Source organism: Erithacus rubecula (genome assembly GCF_903797595.1).
Source record: "Erithacus rubecula genome assembly, chromosome: 2".
In the NCBI taxonomy this organism is placed as follows: Eukaryota; Metazoa; Chordata; class Aves; order Passeriformes; family Muscicapidae; genus Erithacus; species Erithacus rubecula.
In genome coordinates, this window is record NC_136685.1 from 46,406,306 (window position 1) to 46,430,998 (window position 24,693).

At 38.9% G+C, this 24,693-nt stretch overlaps 2 protein-coding genes across 2 annotated transcripts in view; one reads left to right on the top strand and one right to left on the bottom strand.

The window, feature by feature from the left end:
- Positions 1-37: 37 nt before the first annotated feature.
- The window catches only part of LOC306798641 (dermatan-sulfate epimerase-like), a 169,186-nt gene continuing 144,530 nt past the window's right edge, over positions 38-24,693 (top strand). The window contains 6 exon segments of the mRNA XM_079298819.1: positions 38-265; positions 2,124-2,215; positions 3,648-3,719; positions 5,092-5,198; positions 6,817-6,896; positions 10,566-10,647. Coding sequence (XP_079154945.1) covers positions 173-265; positions 2,124-2,215; positions 3,648-3,719; positions 5,092-5,198; positions 6,817-6,896; positions 10,566-10,647 — 526 coding nt within the window. The 5' untranslated portion in view covers positions 38-172.
- Positions 15,719-22,381, bottom strand: COL10A1 (collagen type X alpha 1 chain; the record flags this gene model as incomplete). Its single annotated transcript, XM_079298257.1, has 2 exons — positions 15,719-17,737; positions 22,243-22,381. The coding sequence occupies 2 exons, from the start codon at positions 22,379-22,381 to the stop codon at positions 15,852-15,854; spliced, it is 2,025 nt and encodes a 674-aa protein (XP_079154383.1). The 3' UTR covers positions 15,719-15,851.

Genomic DNA, 24,693 nt, shown 5'->3' on the forward strand with positions numbered 1-24,693 from the left:
GTGAGGGCGGCCCCGCCGGGGCTGGGCGGGCCGGGGCGGGCCGGGGATTCCCGCGGGCCGCGCTCCGCTCTGCCCGGCACGGCTCCGCAGGAAGCGCCGCCCGCGCTCCTTCCTCCTCCCGCCTCTTTCTCCTCCTCCTCCTCCGCCCGCCTGCGGCGGCGGCGGCTCGGCGATGCAGCAGCACTTTTCCCTGGCCGAGTGCGACGTGGTGGGCTTCGACCTGGACCACACGCTCTGCCGGTACCACCTCCCGCAGAGCGCACGGGTGAGTGCGGGCCGAGGGGAGCCGCGGGAGGGGCCCCGCTCCGCCCCGCTCCCGCCGCATGCCCCGCCGGAGGCACGGGGGCCGGGACCCTCCGCCGGGGCAGCGAGCCCGGGGCCGGCTGGCTCCGGCATCCACGGAAGAGAGGAGAAACGCGAGTGCATCTCTCGCCGGGCGCTTCCTCAGCAGGCCTATCTGCCCGAGCAGGGGGGACAGCCATGTCTCTCTCCTTCCTTGAAAATGGTTCTTTCCTGGCCGTAGCGGCGCTGAGGAAAAGGTAGAGCCCGCCTGCTAAATCCAGAGATGCTGCAGAGTGAGGAGCCCGCAGCACTTTGGACAGGAGACCTTTGTGAACTTTCTGGTGCTTATAATAAAACGCCGAGTTTAGAGACACCTCTGACTTAGCCCTGTGCTGTGCCTTCCCGCTCTTGTCACTTTCGTTTTTAAACTCCCTGGTTATCTTACATTGACTCGTTCTTCTCTCTTGACTCTGTTCTGAAGCTGTCTTGTGTCACGGATGCTCACGGTGTCTCACTCTCCCCCTTTCTTTGCCTCTATTCACTTACAGTACATTTTGCACTGCACAGGACTCCCACGCTAATTGCTAGATAATTTCAGAATTTGGTATAGAAACAAATGTTTATGAGCTGTCCCATTTATTAATAGGCAGTGCATCCTGTGCTGAAAAAGTGAATTGCTTCCCTTAGCTGTGTGTGAACTTAAGTGGAGAGGCATCTTGCTTACAGAAGAAGATTCAACAGTAACAATAAAATGTACAAGCTCTTAAATTTCTAGATGGAAACTGTGTAACATTAGGTTTACCTTCCATATTCTTACCATACACAAGCATGTTCTTTCTGATACAAATTCTGTCTGATGAAGGCAAACATTAGAAAATTGATAACTATAAGGGTTTTTCAAAAATGCTAACCAAGCAATGAACAAAATGAAGAAAAAAATCCCAAAACTTTTACTAAACTTGGTACACTCTTCATCTTCTTACAGGAGACAGAGGCAGACTGACATATGCCCATTGCCCATTGCATGCCTCCTTATCTCTTGGAAATAAGAAACACTAAAAGATTGACAGGCTCAGCTGAGGATGTAGTTAGTTCTTACTGTTCAGCACTGGCTTTCATATTTGTCTTTCTCAGATGTTATTCATACTGATTCCAAGAGCATCTGTTATAATTAAAGAAAAAAGGCCAGGGAACAGCTTTAATGAATGAACCATGAGAAAAAGGGAGCAATTACTATTTTTGGATGGTCTTTAAGGGCATGGCAGCATCTCCATAGAGCTTCTTGTAAAACTTTACCAGCACAATACATTAATAAATTGCTGAGTGTCATGCTAGGCCATCTGAACTTAGAAATAAAACCGTTTATTCAGTAATTGCATATTTTCTTCAAAATAAATTCCTTCAAATACTTTTAAAATGCCCCTAAGGGTAAATGTTTATTGGTTTGGAAGCTGCTTGTTGATTTTCAGTAACCATGACATTTAAAATTAAGAAAAAAAAAAAAAAAAGCCAAAAGGACTGGCAAGGGGGAAATAATGACTTGTCTTGAAGTACTTACCATCTTGATTTCCCAACAGTCTTGAAGCACAGGGACTGTAAAGTAGAATGTTGTAATCTGGGTTATGGTGGGCACATTGCACCAGAACTCTTGTGTGTTTTCCAGATATGACAGAAATAACCTCAGGCACTATTTCTCAGTGGGGGCTGTGGGACAGGGCCCCTAGCTCCATGGTTTGATTTTGCTTAGGAGGCACTAGCACTTGCATCTTGCCACTTTTCAAGGAAGCAGTGATTTGGATTTCACTTAATATAATGAATACATGTATTTTTTTCATTTGTAGCTAATATATGATAGTTTTGCCCAGTATCTGGTAACGGAGAAGGGATATGACGAAGACTTGCTGACTCTAGCTCCAGACAGCTTAGACTTCTGGTGAGTACATTGAAAATAATGTCATTCCTTCATGCTGTAACTTTTACAAAGCTCAGAAAACAGCACCATTTATTAGGCAGTTGGTGTTATAATTGTCAAGCCCAATGGCTAAATCCAAAATTACAGTTTTAAATAGTTGTTTTAAAAAGTATTTGTTATGAGACGCTTCTAACATGGTAGTTTGAAGAGAGAACTGAGCATCCAGGCTTGCTTTGTCTGTGCTTCCAACTGTGTGAACACAAGCCTTTTAGTCTGTCTCTCTTATTTTATGTATAGTCTTTGTCTTCTACATTCTATTCAACAGTAACCATCAGATTTTTATCTCAACAGATGTTTTTTTTGTTTGTGTAAGGCAGATTAATCCCAGCAGCCTTCTGAGAAACTGCAGAAAGGAAGCATACCAGGAGGTAGCATTTGGGTGGCAAATCAGGCAAATGCAAAAGACATAAACCCAAAAAGATGCAAACCCAAGTTCCTGCTCTGAACTTAGTGGTTTCTGAGCAGGAACTTGAACTTGAATCTTGAGCTTTTAACTTCATAAGGTTATTATCTAGGCCACGGAGGTGGGGACTTGAAGACCAGGTAATAATTAGATATTTTTAAAAATAATATGTACATTCTTGTGTAATGGTTTTTACAATTCAATATTTGACTGGAAAATTTCCAGTTAGATTGATTTCAACTTCCATGAGACAAGCAGTATATCTGTTTATCATAATTTGAGGCCTATGATGCAAGAAATCATTTGTTCAGCTCTAAATATCTTGGATTTGGTCTCTTATTGAAGCAGGAGGCTCCTTACCATGGACCTGCAAGTCCACAGTGCTAGTAACACTTGTGTCATTGCTTCTTGCCCAGGAGTCATTCATGAAAGGTTGGCATCTGCTTACTGCCTTCATGGCATATGTTCTTTCCTTTGGGTGTCTCCTAGAGGATGAAGGTGTCATTGCTTCCTGTCTCGTTTATTCGTTTGTATTCTAACCACTGAACTCTGAATTAATTTTTCAAAGAACCTAAGCAAATGTAGATTCAGTTATCTGAAAGATAAAGATTTGTTAGGGACAATCAGAAACTCTTGCTAAGTGTCTCCAATGTTGTCAAGTCTTCCCCTTGTTAGTTTTATATGTTTGGACTTTAAACCTCCAATCTATATAATTGTCCCTAAATTTACTGGACATAGAACTGGGTTTATTTAGTAGGATTTTGCTGCATAAGGAAAATCCAATCCTCATTGTAATAATATGCACTTTCTTATAGAGAGGATTGTTCAGACATGGAAGTATTTGAAGGGTTATGACTTGTTTGGTTTTCTGTAGCATCATAGCTACAGAAGCACTATAATTTCTGTAACTGCATATCATTGATAAATGAGAAGACAGTCCTCTGAAAGCCTTAATTTTTTGTTTCTTCCTTAAAATTAATTTACTCTTAGTTGCAAAGGCTTGGTGTTGGACATTGAAGAAGGAAACTTTCTGAAACTTGCAGAAGATGGAACAGTTTTAAGGTAATATGGACAATAACTCTATATTGTTAAATGTGAGTTGTATTGTTAAATATACTAACATCCCCTAACTATCCCCTTCCTAAATGCCATCTCTCAGTTTTATAAAAATTTAAAACACTTATTTCAGCATGCATTCCTTTATTAGATGTAAAAGTTTAAATTACTCTTTGGTATTGTGGTGCTCAGTTTCTCTTTATGTTACGTATGGAATATTTTAGTAATGTTTTGATGTTAGCTAGTAGTAAATAGTATCTCATTTTTAATGAGATGTGAGACTCTGAAGACACATTGATCTTGAAAGTGAATTCTTATTTTTGGTGGCTACCAATGTATTCTTTGTCCAGCTCTGCTAAAATACAGGGTAAGGGTTTTTTTTGATTGAGAGTAACCTGGCTTGGGAGGCAGTACTAATGACTAATACTAATGACTATTATCTTTGTGCCATAGACATTCTAAGTTCTGCAAGTTTGCAACATATAATTTAAACATCCTGAGATAGATTAAACACAGAAACTGATGCATTCAGTTTTGGAATTCTGGGGGGTTTCCACTTAAAAGCTGTTTGGCTTTAAGTCATCACTTTGAGTGAATCCTTAGTTCTTCTTTCTTTCCTTTTTTTTTTTTTTTTTTTTTCCCTGATAGCATGTGGGAAAAGGAGCTTGAAGATGCTAAGGAAGATCAAATCTCATTAAAAAAAGACAAAAATACTCTTGACTCATTGCTGTGTATCCCAAAATTCATTAAATAGCATGAATTTTGGAGTACTAAATGCAGAATTCAAGATTAGAGGTATACCTCATTAAAGGGAAGAGTGGTACAGGGTTACCTCTGTGGGCACTGCCTGCATTTGCTTCAAAATGGGACCCAGTTTGATGGTCCAAGTAGTTAATTTTTAATGCCTAAAAAGGCTTGTGTGTACTTATGTATTAAAAAGCTGCTTTCAGGGCTCAAACTAGCACTTTTCCATGGTTCTGCCCTGCATTCTGTAGGCTTCAGAATGATGTATAGGCTTTCTGCACTGTGCTTTATTGTGCAGTGTATATTGATAGCTCAAGTGTAGCGAGTGTCCTCACACAATTGAAAACATTCGAGCAATACAGAGTGATTGTGTTAGCAGGTGAGGCACAGTGGCTGTGCCCCCAGCCAACCAAACCTTTGTGTAGTAATGCCTTTATCGAGAACTGGAATGTATATGAGAAAAGCTTAGTAGGTCCTGGGAAACTTCTAAGCTATAAAGAGAGTCAGTTTTGATCAGCTTGCATGCACTGTAATTCAGTTGCAGTGTGTTACTTTGCACAAGTAGTAGTTTGGATGTTTTCAACTCTTTTCTCTTTTGCTTTTTTGTTTATAAACAACTGAATGCATCGAATAGGGCAAGCCATGGTACAAAGAGCATGACATTCGAAGAGATCCTGGAGATCTATGGAAGAAAGGAGTGGAAGCATTTCAATACAGTCAGTGGAATGGTTTCACGTACAGGTAGCTATGCTTTAGCATCTCCTCTTCTTTGAAATTGCTCTGGTCCCTTCAGTGCCTCTCACTATTTGTCCTTAACACAGATTTGTAAAAATACTTGAACTGAGAATTACTGGAACAGGTAAATGTATTGGGGAAGACTTGGTTTATATGTGTTTTTAACTTCTAGTATTGGAATTCACCTTAATATTTATTTCATGATATTTATTTTATGGTAAGTCAAATGAGCTGACATTATAGGCATGTTTTGGTCATAGTGGTGGGCACAGTGTCTCTTGATGAAATAGACTGATACTTGCAGTATCAGATCATGATTAAACCCCAGCCAGCAACTGAAGACCATACAGCTGCTCACTCACTCCCACCCTGCCCAGGCTCAGTGGTGAGGAGAATCAGAAAGAATGGTAAATCTCATGGGTTGGGAACAATTTATAATTGCAACAAAATGTTGTAATAATAAATATATACTAATAATTATTATTGTAATGGCAAGGAAACAGAGCCTCAGAACCCAATACAATTGAACAATACCTGCTGCCTGACAGCCTATCTCATTTAGGACAAATCTGAAATTTTTCTTAATTGTTGATTTACTGCCACCATTTCTGTTACCAGAGGTCTGGGTGCAGCTGCAAAGAACAAAGTGGGTCTAGAAACAAAACTTCTCTCCTTGCATTTGCAGTTTCTGTGGTTAAGATGGGAGTCACTTTGAAGGAGCTATGGCTAGGTTTGCTGTCTTGCTCTGTGTTTCTGTTTTACTTTGATCTTGGCTGTTGAGAGTAACACACAGGAAGTGCTCACTTAAGGTGTGTTTTGTTATGTAATGGAGATACTTTCCTTGAGATTTTGTTGACTGCAAATGCAATGCTTATTGTAAAACTGCTGGTAATCTTTTGCAAAGCGGAGGAAGAGAAAGATTTCCTTTGGTCATACAGGAAATGTGCTTTTCTTTTTCACTGAAACATACTCTTGGTCTCTGTTGTGAATGTTAATCCCCACTTTGCTGACTTGTTTTTGAATATACCTAAGAGAAAGCACAAACAAGATAATGAAAAATAATCACTGGTTAAGTAATTTCACTCCTTGAAGAGAGTTGTTGAGCATGATCGTAGTCTGGGGGAACATTTACACCTTCCTGGTGCAGTTGTGTTTTGTGGACTGATGTAATAATGTGAGCACACTTCCCTTTGGGCTGAGGCACTGTCCACAGCAGTGTGTTCAAAGGACATGACTGTGTCAGACCTGTCCAAACGTCTTTGAACTTGTTAAACACTTTTCTTTTGTTTTCACTCTAGGGAAATAGATGTTTTGGAAGAGTTGAAAGATACTGTCCTGAATTAAAACTCATGGTTCTCTTCTTTTTCTTTTACTTGGGCTTTTAGAATCTTAAAATGTCTTATTAAAATCTCGCTGCTTTCATATAGGTAAACAACTTTTAGTTGCCAGTTATGACGATCAGAAGTTTGCCTTTGTTAACAAAGGTTGGGAAACAGATGATGCTTATTACCAGTAAAATCCGAAGAGGAGCTTATATTATCATTATTAGTTAAATGCAATTTTTATTTATGATTATGCATACAATACAGGGATGTTTAAAGTATATTTTTAATTTTTTTTTCAGCTAAATACTATTTGTATGATAATTATTTTGACCTGCCGGGAGCCCTCTTATGTGCAAGGGTTGTGGACAGCTTAGACCAGGTAAGAACTGGATTGTTTGAAAATTATGTATTGCATTATCTTTTTCTTCCACCCCCATATCTCTTGCATGCATTATTAAATGCATGCAAATTGAGTATTGAACAGCATCAAAGTATTTTTCTTATTTGGACCCTTCCATGTTGCACTTACTGTATTAAAGTCATCTCTGAAGATAATTGTGAGCTACATGGCATGTTCAAAATAAAAGTACTTCCACCAGAGGGCACAAATAACTAGGACACTAATGGAAACGTGCTGTTTCCTCAAGTTTACCCTGTGGTATGCACAGTGCAGTTCTTTAAGTCTCCTGTAATTATGCTTGATTATACTTGAAATAATATAGTGTAAGTTTGCTGAATTACACGATTTGTTAATTTGCAAGCTGTTAAAGAGTATATAAAGTTTAATTTTATCCTTTTAAACCTTGTTTTTGTCCTAAATATATTGATCTGTATACACATATATAAATATACCTCTGGCATAGTATCTTTTAATTTTTTTTTTCCTCTGCTAAACAGTAAAATAAATTCTTAAGGTGGAAAATACAGTTCCTTGAACCTATTTCAGTGCTTTTTAGATAGATATAATGTCCTAAATGCTACCTTTGAAATTTGGTGATAATTGCGTAGAGGAAGGTTTGAATGTTTAACTTGCGTTTAGCTGGAGGTAGGAGAGGGTTCTTCTCACAGAATAACTGTGTTGATGTCTAAAAAGTACTGGGGTAGTCTTCTGGCAGAAGTACCAAAGTGCTTCAGGCCTGAAAATTGTCAATACTTAACCTTGTCTGCAGAGTGGAAGTCTGACCTGTAAGATGAGTATCTGGGGTCTCTTTGCATATTAGATGAATTGGTGCTTTAGCCTTCACTCCAAAATAGCATGCTGAGTAGATTGCTGCCTGAGTCCAAGTGCTGCATGAAGAGTTAGCTGAAACTAGCTTATCAGGGAAGCAGGGAGGACAGGTGCTCGCTAAGACTCTTAATTTTCTGCCTGATTAATCTCCTTCCCCTAAGCTGTTCACAGCTTAGAAACCTGTTGCAGTTGTGACACCTGTATTGTGTTTACTTTATATTTAATTTAGACTCAGCACAAATCACCTACTTACTAAGGGAGAAAGCACATAATGGCTTTCACATCCAGTTACTAGTCTGCAGGCTGGAGCACTGACCCAGGGTCAGTGCCATTTTCAGCCAGAGGGAATTAAGCCTGTGCCATTTCTCCAGTGAGCCATGAGAAGTGGGTCATGCACCCTCTTTATCTCCTAGCAGTTCTCAAGTATTTTACTGGATGTCAGCCCTGTTTCAACAGGAGGGCTGCAGTAATTCCCTGAAAGGTTAGCATCAGCCACTTGAGAAAGATGCAAGGCAGGAGGTGGTCAGCCTCTCCAGCCCAAAGCTCATGCCTGCAAAATGCTGCATCCTAAGGATAGAAACCATCACATTTTCTTCCACATTCCTAAAAGAAAGTAGAGCCTCCTGTGTCCTGTTCTGTGTGCCTGCTTACGAAGTGCTATTTTCTTACCATTTCCAGACAACATTCTAGCTTCAGGAAAGCTTTCTACTGGAAGCAGATGTGAGAATTACTAAGTTGGATTCAAAATGGGTTTAGACATGAGCTGGGTGCTAGACTACCCTGCACTGTTAAAAATGTATCTGTTTTTGCTGTTTCCAGAGCCAGAACTCCTACGTGTTTTCAAAGCATGGGAGCTTCTTAATGTTTTTGATCTTCACACTGATGAGTTAAACAAAACATTGCTTTGTCTTGATAGTTCAGCTAATAAAATCACATTTTGTAAACACACCAAAATAATGATGGACTGGATGGCCATGCATACAGTATTCTCTCTGCTTTTTGGAATCGGTCAGTTTTCCTTTACAGCTTGTATGAAATGGCTGAAGATTTGCAAGAAATTAGTTTAAGTTATTTTAGTCTCCTCTGAGTTCAAATGTTGCAAAGGAAGTGTACCCAGTTCTAAACTACCATCTATCTGTCATCAAAAGGGCACTCTGAGGAACTTCTGGTTCAGTTCAGTGATTAATTATTTTTTAAGATAAACAAGCAAAAAAACCCAAGACTCCAAATGAAGGACTAAGTCAGCCACATGGAAGACAGTTGAATCTGTCTGTCTTGAGAAGAGTGCTAGCTTAGGCTACTTGCATTGCTGCTAGACAGATGTATCTCCTGTACATAACTTTGAATAGTCAACCTTGGTTAGCATCATTGGCTAGCTGAAGCTGACCTATGAAATATTTTCTTTGTATGAGCTTTTTTATGTATTTCTGTGGCTGTTTGCTATAGGAAGGGATTAAAAAATAAAAACTTGTGAAAGCCACATTGCCATCTTTCCTGCTGTTAACCTGGAGAGCTGATGACTGATAAGCAGACTGTACTTGTCAGTTATGCACAAAAGACCTTGTTTGTGTGACTTGCTGATTGTGAAAGTAAAGGCAGGCTGTTCTCTGGAAGCCTCCATGGCAGGTTTGGCCTGAAATAGCAGTTTACTTCAGTATATATAAGCTACATGTTTTAGGTTTTTGTTTCTCAATGATAAGTATTTGAGTTTGGAGGGGTTTTTTAGTTTTTGAATGTTTCCCTCTCTACAATATGCTTTATGCTTATAAAATGGCTCATTTCTCAGGTATCAGTGCAGATATCAATACACAGAGGGCAGCAGTGCCTTGAAACTGCAAACAGTTGCCTTGAAATTTATCCTGATGTGGATATGGAAGGCCTGTAACAGCATTACAGAAATACTTTCCATGACACATAAACTCAAAGACTGTACCACCTGCTTGATGCTGCCAAGTTACTGTGTAACTGAGCACCTCTTAGGGGCTCTGTAGCTAATCCTCTGCTCTGTAATACTGGCTAGCTGTGTAATTGCATCTGTTTCATTCATCATCACTACAAAATTTGTGGTGCTTGAGAGTGCTGTGGGGCTCAGCTGGTTGAGGTTTTCCTCTGCCATGTGAGAGGCTGAAGGGGAAGCTGAGGTCAACTGGAGCTCTGCTCTGCCTGGGAAGCTTTCTAGGAATAGTGAGAGACTGTTCACAATCGAGGATCACCTTCCTCTGTCCTGCCAGAGCTGGGGTTTGGCAGTCTTCAGAGCACAATGCCACAAAATGCTGTTCAGCCAGGCTTCTTGATGAGCATTTTGTACCATGTTTGGGGTAGAGTTCTTGGCAGAAGGGCATTACCTCTAAATTATAGCAAAGGGATTTGCCAATTCTTAAGGTGGAAGGTGATATGAATGCCAGGCTGTGGATAATGTCAGCATGCTAATTAAGTTCAGTATCTGCAGCCCTAGGCACTTCTTTTTCCCAAATGTCAGTGGATGGGATGGGATGGGATGGGATGCTTATGCTGTAAGTTGCTGTTCTATCTGATAACCCTTTTTGCTGTAATATGTTACAGTTCCTCACAAACACCAAGCATTTCTCCATTTCCTTTCTTTCTCCCATCATAACACTCTAAGAGGGACATAACTTGTCTGCAGTTATCCAGAGTTAATCTGCATGCTACTGAATCCTGATGTCCTGAATCCTACTGCCTTAAGATTGTCTTACTCTGTATGATTTTGTTAATTCATGGCATTTCTGTCATTGTTTCAATATGAAAATTTGTAACAGCTGATACTTGATATAATGACTAGGTTCCTTTTGACACTTACAGCATGATGGTCAGAAAAAGTATGACTTCTGGAAGGACATGGTGGCTGCTATCCAACATAATTATAAAATATCAGCTTTTAAAGGTAAGTGGATTCACTGAAGACTCACCATAACAGCTGAAAATATTACATGTGCTTGCCATAGCAAGTGTGTTTGCAAGTACACTGTAGACTACTCACCACAGCTTTTATTTTTAAATTTTATAAATCGTTGTATAGTAAACACGTTTTTCCTGGAATAAAATATTTTTATCCTAACTTTTTTTTTTCATTTCACTGCTTTGACATCTTTAATAACATTTCTGATGTGCTATTTCACTCAGTATTTCAATTTTATTGCTATTTAAAATAACTTAGAAGGAAAATTTGTTTCTTATCGTGATTGATGTGGTAATGTGGACATCCTTGAACTGTGATTTGAATCTATTCCTTATGATCTTGTAATGATATATAAAACCAGAAATTAATTGGGGAAAGAAATTCAAGTACTGACTAATATTTCATGATTTTCTTAAGCACTCTAGTTTTGATTAGAATTCCTCATGTAGTATTTACACAGTATAGAGGTTTTGAACTTCGTAACATTTGCAGAGGGCCATTTTTTAATAACATTGTTTCTCCACCCAAACCCAACATTATAATACTGTAATATAAATTATAATTGAGAAACATCTTGGATACTGTTCTGCAAGAATTTTCCTTTCCTTCACAGATGTAATTTCAGAGTTACTATCAGGCATATAAAATAATAAGTTGATAATAAAGTCTAACCATTGTGTGTGCATGCAGTTAATTGAAATTGTTTTTAACAATATTTATTGTAAAACATTTATATGCAGCTCAGTTTTGAATTCTGAACAATTCTGAACAATTAGAATTGCCTTAGTTGATGCAACACTCACTAGACACAGGTGTAGATTGCAATACAGATTATATGCACTGCCTAAACATTGTAATACAAGAAAGGGATATGCTCTGTCATGCATCACTTTGGAAGGCTTCAGAGTAGTTTTACTTTCCATTTATTAACGTGGTCCAGTAGCTAAAGCACTGGAGTCAGAAGAACCTGAGCTAATTTCTTCCTGTATCACTTACCAGTGATGTTCCCATGGAGCATCTCTTTTTGCTTCAGGTCCCTCTGTGATACAAGAAGAAGGGTACTAGTCTTCTATCACTGCTGACAAAGTGATTTATTTTTCTCAATTTGACATCTCATATAACTTCTTAAGGAAACTCTCAGACCTGGATCCCACCATCTACATACCAGGAAGCCCCAGTGTCTTTCATAGCCCAGAATCTGCCCTGAAAACCACTTAACTTTTGACATAACTCCATGTCTTTTAGAGGATTTAACCCTTCAGAGAAAAGCAGTGCTCATTAACAGTTAGTCAAGGTAAAATTTCAAAAGCAAACTTATTAAGTGGTCAGTTGGGGCGACGCAAAGTTCCCAAGTTGAAATGCCGTCTTAGCTTTGCCATTGTCAGTGGTGGAGCAGAACGACTGACCACTTTACTTTTTGAAATCCACTGAGTGTTTGCAGTTCACTTTGATTTGTTGTCAGTATGCCCTTGTGTCTCTATGTCCCTTCTCTTTTTCACAGGATTTTTTTGATCATAATCAGGTGTCTGATGGATTTTGCTTTTCATTGTCTTAGCTATGGTAATTGCCTTAGATAATTGCCCTATGATATTTTTTTTGGATGGCCCTTTCAGATAGGCATGATTGTCTTGACTTAGCTTGATGAAGGGTATTAACCCACTCTTCTCCTTGTAAAGAAGTGAAGAATTGAGGCTTGCAAAAGGAAAATAAAGGGGTTCCCAATAAAATTGTGTTATTTTAGACATTTTGTTGTGAAAAATAACTAAAAAAAAAAAATCTATAAAATACTATCAGAAAAGCATGGTGTCTGATAGCAGTGAACACAGATATTTGCATGTAGTAATTTCTTGCCTAATACCTGCAATAGAGTTCTCTGCAATCAGTATCCCAGCTGAGCATTATATTACTTGAGAAATTTTATTTTATTCTCAATACTTTATTCTTATTGCTGGAATATTTTGTGACTATAAGGTGATTAACACTGGACTATGTTAGATTTAGGGGATGTTTTATAGGTAGTAGTAAAGAGCAATTTTAAAGAAAACATCATGGGGCAATGTATTTTACACTTTTAAGCTATGTAGACATATTATGGAAACAAAATGTGCTCTTCAGAGGGCTAATAAGAGCTTGAAGTATTTATTATAATATATATACACATATAACATATATGTATAATTATTTCCTTGTGGAAAATTTCAGATTCGATGATTTTTTTGGACAGAAAAATCAATAGCTCTTTTAGGGAAATGTTGCCAAATATAACTTCTTAAAGCAGAATTTGTTAAATTTCTTATCTTAAAGGCTACTTTCTGTCTCCTGAAGGCTTACCTTTCTCTGTAACTTTACTGACACTTCTGGAAACTGTAGCATCTGTGGTTATATAGTTAAAATTATATATCTGTAATATTTTCAATCAGTTTGTAAGTTTAAATTTCATTTTGGAAGTGAAAAATCATGGCTGATATGGCAGCAGACTTCATAAATTGCCCATAACAAGGCTTGTTAGGATACATGTTTTTGAACACAATTTATTGTCTTGGCAGAAGATGATGAATTTAGACATCTGTGATATGTATGTTTTATCTTTAATACACAACTTTAGACATAAGGGAGAAAAAAGCAAAATGCTTTTCTGGCCAAAAGAGAAACAATCTTGTGCAAAATGTTAGTAGTTCCTAATGTTGATATAGCAATGATGAGATATCTGTCTTAATTGTGAAAACTGCACCGAAGAAGCAAGTGAAAAGTAAATTTGTTACATTTCTTTGTTGTGCCTTCCAATTAAATATAGAAGGGATTTTTTGAGTGCTTCATGTTTTTGATCACATCAGGCTTCAGAAATTTCAGTACTTCTTTGGAAGTGACTTTGTACTACTACAGGCTCTTAAGTTTTCATTTGAATCTCATGTTGGATTTTCTTTCCTTTAATATCCAAGATCCAGAAGAAGTAGTGTTTTTGGAAGGGCTTTGTCATTAGAGAGGTTGATGATTTTCTTGTGGAAAAAACATTAAAAAACAAACTTAAAAAATCTTACAGACCTTCTAAAGGTCCCCTCTAAACTTAAAATCCAGAGCTAAAATCAAACTTGTGCTTTTGTCACAATTTGCTGTATCATCTCTAGCTTTTCAGTTTTAAGAATTTAGTGACTTAATATCTGAGTAATCATGGAAAGACTTTAAAAACCAGCATGAAGTTCCAAGCTGTAGACTTATTTGAAGTTCCATATGTTTGAGGAACAAAGACATAAAGGACAAATCCTGATTTAAAGTGGATGGAATGGATGGGGTGGGTGGATGGGATGGACGGATGGATGGATGGATGGATGGATGGATGGATGGATGGATGGATGGATGGATGGATGGATGGATGGATGAATGGATGGATGGATGGATAAGGGTTAGTGAACTGTGTTTTTAAGAATGCTGCCAGGCCCAGTTTCTTCTAAGTTCATTAGAATCACAGGGCAATGTGGTCCTGAGCTGCTGAGCACCAAGCCTCTCCAACAATTTAGAACATGTGCTTTAGCATACATTTCATATGTAAAGTAATTAACTTGAAGTCTACTACTTGGTAATATTTTCCTGCTCCCATATCCAGTCTCTCTATTATTTTCTGAAACATAAATTCCAAGTTGGTAGAGTGGATGGGCAGCAGGACATACTATGTCCTGGGAAGTACTGTTGAACTAAGTTCATTTATTATTTTACTGAACTATAGCCTGAACCACAGGTTTCCTTATCCAGCAGCACTTAAAAAGACGAAGAAAAAAAAATTCTTCAGGTTGCTTTTAAGGTAGGTCTTTACAGATTCCAAAGTGTTATATTGTTTTGCTAATGGTGGGTGAGCCATCAAGCAAAAAGTGTCCTAGCTTTTTTATTAATCCTGGTGTATTATCAAGTATTTAGGATACTTTTGATTTCAAATGTACACAACATAACAAGCCTCATGTCTGCTTTCATGAAGAAATAGTAATATCATTAAAAACTGAAGTTAGGCCTACATACTTTAGGTGCAAGTGATTAAAAGCTTCTGTTTAAATAACAAAAAAAGGTAACTACAGTAGTTTGAAGGGTTCTTAAGGTTTTGATATGTATATGATACTTTTAAAGCACATGAATGGCAACTGCCACTGGAAGAAGTGTGTGATCAAACTATTAAGGTTTTGTAATTCATAAGCTAACTTTTCATAGTGGCATAACAAATTAATGAGATTATTAATTTTTGTGAGACATGGTTGTGTCACAATTACTGACTAATTACTGTCATCCTCTGATAAATTTACCAAATAAATAAAATGTATTCCTCACACTATTGTGCTTTAAAGGAGTGAACTGTTCAGGAAAAATCAGGGCAAGGATTGTGGGGTGGTAAAGCTGATCAGTTTTTATAAGTGTCTGCTTGCTTGTGAAGATATGTTTTTAAGGTTTGGATTTGGTCAATGTTGTTTTATAGTACTCTGAGTGTTACAGAATGTTAGATTTAAAAATGTTGAACTAGTTTGTAACATCAATGTGCATTAAAGAAAAACAAGTGGATTTTGAGGCTTCAAATCTGGTTGCTTTTTCATATTGTGAAAATTTAGATCTTCAGTAACATATATAATGTATAAATGTTATCTTTCTCCAAGGTAGTTAGTAATTAATAAGAACAGCACAACTAAATGAAAACTGTGATTATGATGTGCATTCTGTTTGAGTTGTCGTTCTTGTCTCCTGTTGGATAGCTTAAAGATGAAGCTGGATGTAGAATGTTCCTGAAGTGTATTGACCAGCTGTTCAGGAGACTGTGGTATATTTGAGACCATTTACTTGGACTAAAATGCCTTCAGTTAATGAAGTATGATCTATCATCCTTTATTGTGTTATGAGGTGTGATAGTTAGAAATTCTCATTTTCCTTGCAAATGAAAAAGAAAAAAGGACAGAGACTGGTGCATTATATTAATTCATAAATTTTTTATGTTGAATTCAGTCAAACAATCATCATTCAAAACAATTTTTAATGACAATTTTCTAAAAACATACAATATTATTCTATGAGGTTTTAACCACTCTCTTCCACTTTCTCACTCCCTCCTCCATTCCTGTTGCAACACTGAAGTTGCATGACCAGCTAGGGACAAATCAGATCAGTGCCTGGTTAAAACAGTCTGAAGGAGAGTGTGTCAGGACAGGATAAGTGGGGTATTAGATGTGAGCAAAGAGGAAACCTGAGAAAGAAGAGTGAACATACTCAGAGGAATAGAGACCATTAGATTCTGAATTGGGCAGTTGGAGCCATACTTGGTCATTCTCCATGAGATCAATGACAGCACTGCCAGAAGCCTGGTCGAGGTATCCTTTCTTGTACTCATCATAGGTATACATGATTGGGGAACCATTTTTGTAGAGTGCAACCCAAACATTTGTTCCTTTTGCATGCACGTGGTAGGAGAAATAGTACAGTCCAGGTGTCCTGCAGGTGAAGATTCCTGTTCTGGGGTCATAGTGTTGCTGCCTATTGTACAAGATTTTATCAAATTTGATGGGGACTGTTGCTGCAGGGTAGGCTTTTGAGAGGATGACGCTGAAAGCAGACACTGGCATCCCTGTCAGAGCTTGGTTTACTCCTCCTTTTATGAAAGATATCCCTGATAGCTCCCGAGATTCTCCTGCTTTAACATAGCCTTCGGGCATTACAGCTTGGCCAGGGGGACCAGGAGGACCTGGGGGGCCGGGCAAGCCAGGCTCACCATTGCTGCCTTTAGGCCCGGGGGGTCCAGGTGGTCCCATGGGTCCACTTAAGCCTTTTGTGGAAATGCCTGCTGGGCCCGGCAGTCCTGGTGCTCCTGGCTCACCCTTGGCACCAGGGGCTCCCGGCAGGCCAGGGGGGCCAATGGGACCTCTGATCCCAGGTATTCCTGAAGGGCCTCTGGGGCCCGGCTCACCGTTGGTCCCTGGCACTCCCTTGGCTCCCTGTGGACCCATTGGGCCAGGCAGCCCAGGTAGCCCAGCAGGGCCCGTATCGCCTTTTGCACCTGGGACACCCGGGTGTCCCTTAGGACCAGCTAGACCCTGCTCACCTGGGTATCCCGGTTTTCCCTCTAATCCTGGTAGGCCTCGTTCCCCCTTGGCCCCTGGGAATCCTGGGTGGCCTGCAGGGCCCATGTCACCTTTGGGCCCAGGTAGGCCATTCTCACCAGGCACACCTTTGAGTCCGTGAGGGCCCATGTTTCCTGGTGGCCCGACCGGCCCTGGTTCTCCTGGCACACCAGCTGGACCTTGGTCTCCTTTAGGTCCTGGAAGGCCAGGAGGACCTTCAGGTCCTCTGTGTCCCTTCATCCCTGGCAATCCTGGCTTTCCAAAACCTGGGAGTCCCGGGGATCCAGGCAGCCCTGCAGGTCCAGGATGTCCCTTGGCCCCAGGGATACCTGCTGCTCCTGGTGGTCCCATTGGCCCAGGCTTGCCAATGCCAACTTCTCCAGGTTCGCCTGGGAGACCCTGAGGACCTGGGAGACCAACTGCTCCAGGTGCACCTGGAAAACCTCGGTCACCTTTCAGACCTGGCTGGCCTGGCAGGCCATTTTCACCAGGCTTCCCTATCCCAGCAGGGCCAGGGGGGCCCCGGGGTCCCTGTGGACCTGGAAGACCCCTGCCACCCGGGCGGCCTGGGATTCCGAATCCGTTTTCTCCCTTTTGTCCGTTTATACCTGGGATCCCTGGCTCTCCCTTCTCACCAGGGAGTCCCCTTGGTCCCTGAGCTCCTGGAGGGCCCTGTGGTCCTGGCTTGCCAGGGACAGTCAGTCCTGCGGGGCCGGGGCTGCCGGGGGGCCCCTGTGGCCCTCTTGCTCCTGGGAGTCCAGCAGGTCCGGGTTCTCCTTTCTCACCGTTTAGTCCTCTTGCTCCTGGCTTTCCTGGTAGACCTGGTGCTCCTGGCTTTCCAACTGCAGAGAATCCAGGTGGTCCTGGGGGGCCAGGGGGGCCTTGGGGACCTGGACTTCCAAAGCCTGGCTTTCCTGCAGGACCTGGTTGTCCTCTTGGTCCAGCGGGGCCTGGGGGACCAGGGGGTCCTTGTTCCCCCCTGACCTGCACACCTGTGAGAGAGAGGAAACCTCATCAACCTGGGCACCTACAACATTTACAGGCAATGTAGCGTGGTGATAAAATGCAAGCTCATAGAAGTCAAGTTTCAGCTGCTGTGTTGCTCACTGAGAACCTGACATTCAGGGTAAAAGTGTTTCACAGCCCTTACAAGTAACAAGTGCAAATTTGTTGGAAATGTGAGATATAAGGCCTCTAGAAATCATTTTTCTTCAATACATTCAGGGTCATCAGAGAGCTTAAAATTGCTGTGCAAGTAGATGCAGACTATTAAGCAAGGAAAAAAAAAAAAACCAGACAAATAACAGATTTTGCAGCTTTTCAGACTTGATGAATGAAATCACAGAAAGCTATCTGTGCAGGTGCAGCAGCTTTTCAGAAATAACTTGGTACTACATTTAAGTTGTTCTTCCCTGCCCCCTCCTTTCAAAAGTGTCCCATGGCACTGGCGCTCTTTTGTAAATACATGAATGTTATGTTTTCAGATATTGTCTGAAAGACTTTTGTCTGTCATAAAAATTTCACACAGTGGCAAGTTTGCAACTGATAATTCATTTTACTGCTGTCAGAATTCTGATACTGTTATAGGATTTTTTAATACTATTTCATTTTCTTAGTTACCAAAACAGCAGGTGGAGCCACTTAACCAAATGTCACAAACAGAGGATTAAACAAGCTCACTGTTTAGTTTTCTGTGTGCTTTGGAGGAGCCTGCGCTTTTTGTTGGAATTAGCGTGCTGATTCATTGCACATTGCATGAAAGTTTAACACAGATACTGTGAGACTACTTCAGCAGTTTGCAACAACTGGCAGCATTATAGAACAAAATGGCATGTCTGTGATGGATGACAATTTAAGAAGTCATTTTAAAAATAAAAAGTGAAGGATGCAAAAAGAGCCTGGATTCTGTTTTTTTATAACAGCAACACACTCTACTGAATGCTCATTTAGAAAATATTATTGATCAACAGTTGCATCAGCTACATTTTTTCCTTTCAGTCTCTCACTAAAACACCAGTGTATGAATTACAGATACATATACACATGAAAGTTTTTACAATGACTATTTGTCTGTCTCTGATAATAAACTGCTTTTTCCAATGTGGCTAGTCTTGTTGAACCAAATGTGAGGTGAAGGAGGAAACTATTCTTCTACATATTGATTTGGGTTTTTGGTTTTTTGGTTGTTTTTTTTTCATAATAGAGGTATGCTTATGAAATACATTTGATTTTGGTTTGTTATTGGATCTGCAAGGTTGCCTACTTCCTATATTGACAGGGAAATTGTTCTTTTCTAGAAAGTGCAGAGAGTTCATTTTCTTTTCTGCTGATGCATAAAATCAGCACAAATGCATATCAAGTTATTTTGCACATCTTCCTATCTCATCCTTCTTAAGGCCATGAAAAGAAAGATAGCTTTTAAAATCCTACACACAGAAAGCAAGCATGGTCTAGGATTTATGATATATTGACAAACTTTTTTTGTGGCAAATTGCATCCGACTTTAGATTGTGTATCTCCTTATTTTACCATATTTTAGATGCAAATATTAGTCCTAGGTTCATAGAGTGGTGAGTTCTGCCAATTTTGCTTAAGATGTTAAAGGCATTGTCAGCACTCATGTTGTTTTAGAGATTTTCTGTGAGCTGTGTCGTTCCAAAGTTGTGCTGCTTTTAGATTCAAATTGTAATTTTGATTGTGCTGTCTAAAAGCAGTGGTTATTCTTCTGAGGAGAGGACTGCTAAATTCGTAAATGAATCAGAATTTATACCAAGAGCAGAATTTATACCAAGAGCATTGATTGGCTGCTCTTTTCCATGTCTTAGCACATGGAAAATTGATGCACCTTGATGCAAAATTGGTTTACATTCTCTAGTGCAATCAAACCCCATATATATGTATTGAATTAAATATATGGACTTTAATATAACCTGCATTATTGGCTTATTTAAACATTGCTGAACAGTGAGACCTTCTTCAATTATTGTTTTCAACTTGGGCTTTTAAAATATTTCAAGCCAAAGAGATACTGGTTAAAAAATTGTGTTCTGGAGAGCTGTCAAGACCAGTATTTTTTAAACAATTTCACCAAACTAAACTTTCATTGCCAACAGAAATTGTGTGATCTGTTTTAGGTTGTCCCGAGTCACCAGTTCGGGTACAGACTGAAATTTCAGTTCAAGGCTGCTTTTTGACAAAGCAAAAAGATACTTATTGGTAGCTCTATCTGTAGAAGTCAGTGTTTGGTGATCAAATTGGAAAAGTAAGCTATGATGAAAAGCTTGCCATTGCTACTTGGGCTTCTTTCAAATGGAATGACTCACTAGACAAAATATGTGGATTCATTTGGTTCTGTACGCTCCTGTTTTATTCTTCTGAGATCATCTCAGATTACAAATTACAATCTCCAGCAGTCTTCTCTCTTTAAACTCTCCTAAAAACTCTATAGGATGCTTGTTTTCTGGACTCGGGAATAACAGTCCTCTCTTTCAATGCTTGGTCACCAAATCAAAATTTATCAAGCACTTTTGAATGACTGGACTTTCATGTCTGTAAAACTGCATGTTATTCCTGCTATTGAGGTCTAGTATATAGTCTTCTGTTATGTTTTCTAAATCGAGAACATCTTATACTTCTCAGGTTTTGATATAATCATTCTCATCCTAAGGATGAATTTTCACTCACATTAGGTTCTGTGTTTGTATATAAAGTGAAAACTTAGTTCAGGGCAATTCATTTCCCCCTTTCACACCATTTTCTGTCTAGCCTGATTCTTGATTAATTTGTTGCTGGTTTCCCCCTTCCCAAATGTTTTCTATAGAGGGGGAAAGAAGAACCACTATGAGAAGTATGTGAAGTATGGTAGAGGATAGCCAAGTAAATATTATACTTCACTTAACAATAGTATAAATACATAAATTATTCTGAGTAAAGTAATGGAAAAGCATAATGAAAAGTTAATGAGGAAGGAGGAAGGAAATGCAGCATTTAACTCAATGAAAATTCTAGTTAGCAAGTCCTCAGCGTAGCTGTTTATGAGCATGTACCTAAATTTGATCCAGGAGTGCTAGGATTCCAGGAAGTCCTTGTGCTGAAGACAAGGGATGAAACTATGACAGTATTTTGGTACAGCCCAGGAGAATATTTTGGGGGTAAGGTTCTCAGCCATGCTGCTCTCACTTGTTTCTTACTGCTGAGATTCTTGGAGCATGTGGGTTGGAGCTGGTTGGTATGGAGCCAGTGGGACACAGCTGATATGAGACCAGAGTCCTGTGTGTGCTGCTCATCATCAGACAGTCCATAGGATCTGTCTCCAGAGCTATTCTGAATCAAAACCCCCTGAATGAAGATAATGTGGATGCAATACCCTGAGCACCAATTCTGCTCTCCAGATTTGCCCATGTCCTTTTTCTGGTGAAGAGAAGCTTATTTGCTAATGCTGTTTTCTGAGCCTCTCATTCAGTTTCCTCATTTCCTCCCAAGTGTGATTATTACAACTAAAAGTGGATGGAATACAGCAAAAAAAGGAAATCGAAAATACTTTTAATATCCTGATGATATCTGGAAGAAAATAATGCTATTCTCAGGGACTAAGGTAAGGTTTTCTTAATTTTAGTAATGACAATTTTAAATAGTCATTATGGACAAGAAGCTTTGAGTTTAGGTTTTTTTAAAAGATGTTGGCCTAAAGATGGAAAAATAGAAAAGAACTCAAATAATTTCAAACATTAGGTATAGTCACCTATTCAACTTAAAGGGACAGAGAGGATAACCAGAAATAATATGAAACAATGTAGCATTGCAGTTATGTATTGCCTATCCAAGCTGCCATAAGACTGCTTTATGCAATGAAGAAGGGTTTATTAAATGTACTAAAGCTAAAATTGTTATATTACTATGTGCTTATCTTGATAATTAAAGCATAAGCTTAAATCACTCATGAAAAGCTATGTAGAAGTTTATGGCACATTTTTACAACTATATATCATTTTATTTTGTCGTTCTAGGCTTTAAGTGGGTCTTCATTTGCCCATGTGTATCATTTATATATTTAAATTTGCACCTAAGGTCTGTTTTGAGTGCAGATAACATGACAAAGTATGTAAAAGTTCTTCCTGAATGTAGGTAGGTTCTACATGACAGGTCTGTTGCTAGAAACCCCAGTGCTGAATTAAGAAATTTGAAGATAATTAGCATGTTGTACATCATTGTGTATGCAATCATGTTGTGTTACTTCCACTACTGAACTGGAGATCTGGAGCTGTTACTTTGTTTCTGCTGTATATGCCTTTGGTGTTTATTGCATAAAACATTTGTCTGACAAGTGAGCCAACTCCAGAGCCATTGTAAATTCTTTCTGAAGTGATAAAATTAATTCAATAAAACTAAACTGTTAGTGAAATTTGAATACCAGCAGTATAAGCAAAGAGCTTTTGCTCATATACTGAACCTCTAGGGATAGCTGTGTTAGTTTATTATGAAAATATATTAAACTTACCTTGACTCTTTACATTGTATGGTAGAAAATGTGGTCCCTTGATGCTGGATTGCTTCTGATATCGTTCAGAAAAGTATCCATCACCACCATGGACAATGTTCAGACCAAACAGCAGCAGTAAAGATATTTGTAAATGCATGTTTCCAAATCAGTTCTGTGTTGGAAAAGGTAGAGAAAGATTGTTGTAAAGAAAAGCTGTTTAGTTCTGGTTTTGGAGCATAAATAGATGAGTTTACCTAAATTATTGGTATTATTAGTAAATTATTTTGTGCTTACTTCCATCTGCTTTCATTAGTTTTGAAAAATGCTCTAAGAAAAAGTGAATCAGCACTGCTATACTTTGAATGATGGAGCTGTTGTATAGATAGATTAGAGGCAATAGCTCACTCTTAGGAAAAGAATAATTTTGATTGGATGGCAGCCTATTCATGACAACAGTATTCAGAAACAATGGTTGTTTTAACTAGACCTCTAAAGTTGAGGAGTTCCATATACCAAAACTCCTGAAAAGAGGAGAAGTTTTTAGTGAAAATAAATGAACACTTCCATGATCTTACTGCCTCTGTCTAATGCTATAGCAAATGAAGGATTAAGTCCTGGTTCCTTCAGCATAAGTGGCAAAAATCTCACCAAGGTTGAAACCTGTTTTTAACCTGTAGCCTTACAAAGAACCCCAGTGGCAGTGAGAATGCTGTCACTGGCCCTTAAATATTAATCTTCTTCCCTCCCCCCAGACAGAAAAGAGGCAACCTGAAGAAGTTTACCTTCAAAACCAAAGAGAATAAAATGAAATCGTGACATACCAAAATGTTGTGGAGCTCCAATGCAGAGTGGTAAAGGAGTGAATCCTCCTCTACTGAGGAGTTCTTCTGCCACTGGTGAGTGAGCAGAAGCTGATGATTTCAAGTGCCACCCTTGAGTATTTATCTGGTTTTCTCCTTAGTTGGGTGACTGCTGGACATAAGCTCCTCCCCCAAAATCAGTAAGCAGTAATTACCTGTGTGTGTATAAGTGTGTTTTTTAGGGGTGGGGGAGAGCTATTTTGGGCAGTCATCCTAGACTCTCTTAAGGGGTGTTTTTTATTATGTTTTTTCTTATTGTTTATGAGATTGTATTTCTCATAGCTTGATTTTTCTAAAATTTTTTGGCCCCTCTGTTTTTAGAATTGATACAGGTAACATTGGGAAAAATCATGAACTAGGAAGTAAGGTTAGTAATTCCAAGTATTCATTTAAATTTCTCTGTAAATGTTTTAAGGAAAGACCTATACATTTTGAATTTTGATGAGCTGTTACTTTCAGGAATGACCCCGCTAAAGTTTGTAAGGACCATTTATGTGAGTAACTAGAGGCTATTTATGTGAGTGTTCACTGGGATAAAAGTGAAGAAGTTAAAATCAATTAAGATGTTAATAAGGGAATTGTCAGAAAACCTGATTACTTTTAGGCATTTATTTTAGGAGATTATCTTCATGTTATATCTCTAGACTTCTGTTTTGATGTTGGAGGTATACTACTACACATATAATGCAAGTAATGTTTCTGTATTATGAAATCTTAAAATGTGAGTTCACCTTTCAAAATGAGAACTTCATTGTGTCTGGTTGTAACAAATGTACTGAAATCCACACTGCTTAATTTTGCAAGTGTTAACACATGGGTAATGTTTGGGGGTTTCAGTTTAGAAAATTTAATCTAATGCTGGTTTTAGTGTTGGTGGATCAAATCTGGTTATGGTTTTAGCTCTTAAGAGATTTTGTTAAACCAGTGTTACTTAATGGATTGTACCCACAGTTTGCAACTACTTTTTTTTTAAATAAATCTTATAGTGATTCAGCATCACTTCATTGAAGTTCAGTACTAAGTAGGCAGTAATTCTTAGTCCTTGAATTGTTTGTTACTCTGAATAATCTTTTAAAACTGAAGGTCAGAGACAAGAAACAACTCTTCTGATTAAGGATACAACTGTAGAATTAAATATATAGTGCACTTTGCTTTAAGAAAAAATACCTACATATGCATTATCTGTGTATTAAAACTCTTTCACCAATTGTAGACTTCTTCAATACTCATATATGGTATTCAATTTTGTAGGAGTTATAGGAATACTAATAAATAATGTGTACTTCTGTCAGTTCTCATGCATGGTAGGTACAGAATGAACATCTGTTGCAGTTTCAGCCAAAAGACTGAGCTGGTGGCCCTGAGCCCTGTGGCTGTCCTGTGGAATGACAGGTTAACGTGGGCTGAATTTTACCTCCTCCATGTCTTTGTTTAATTCCATAGTCTTCAGCTTTTTTGGCTTTTATGTATTATGGCAAATATCCTAGAACACAAGTTACTGTACTGAAAGGGACCAGTGGACCATCAAGTCTGTTCTGCTTCCAATTGTGTTAATATCTTTGCTTACTAGAGGACTGGATTAATGTTTTAACTTAAACTGGTGCAATAA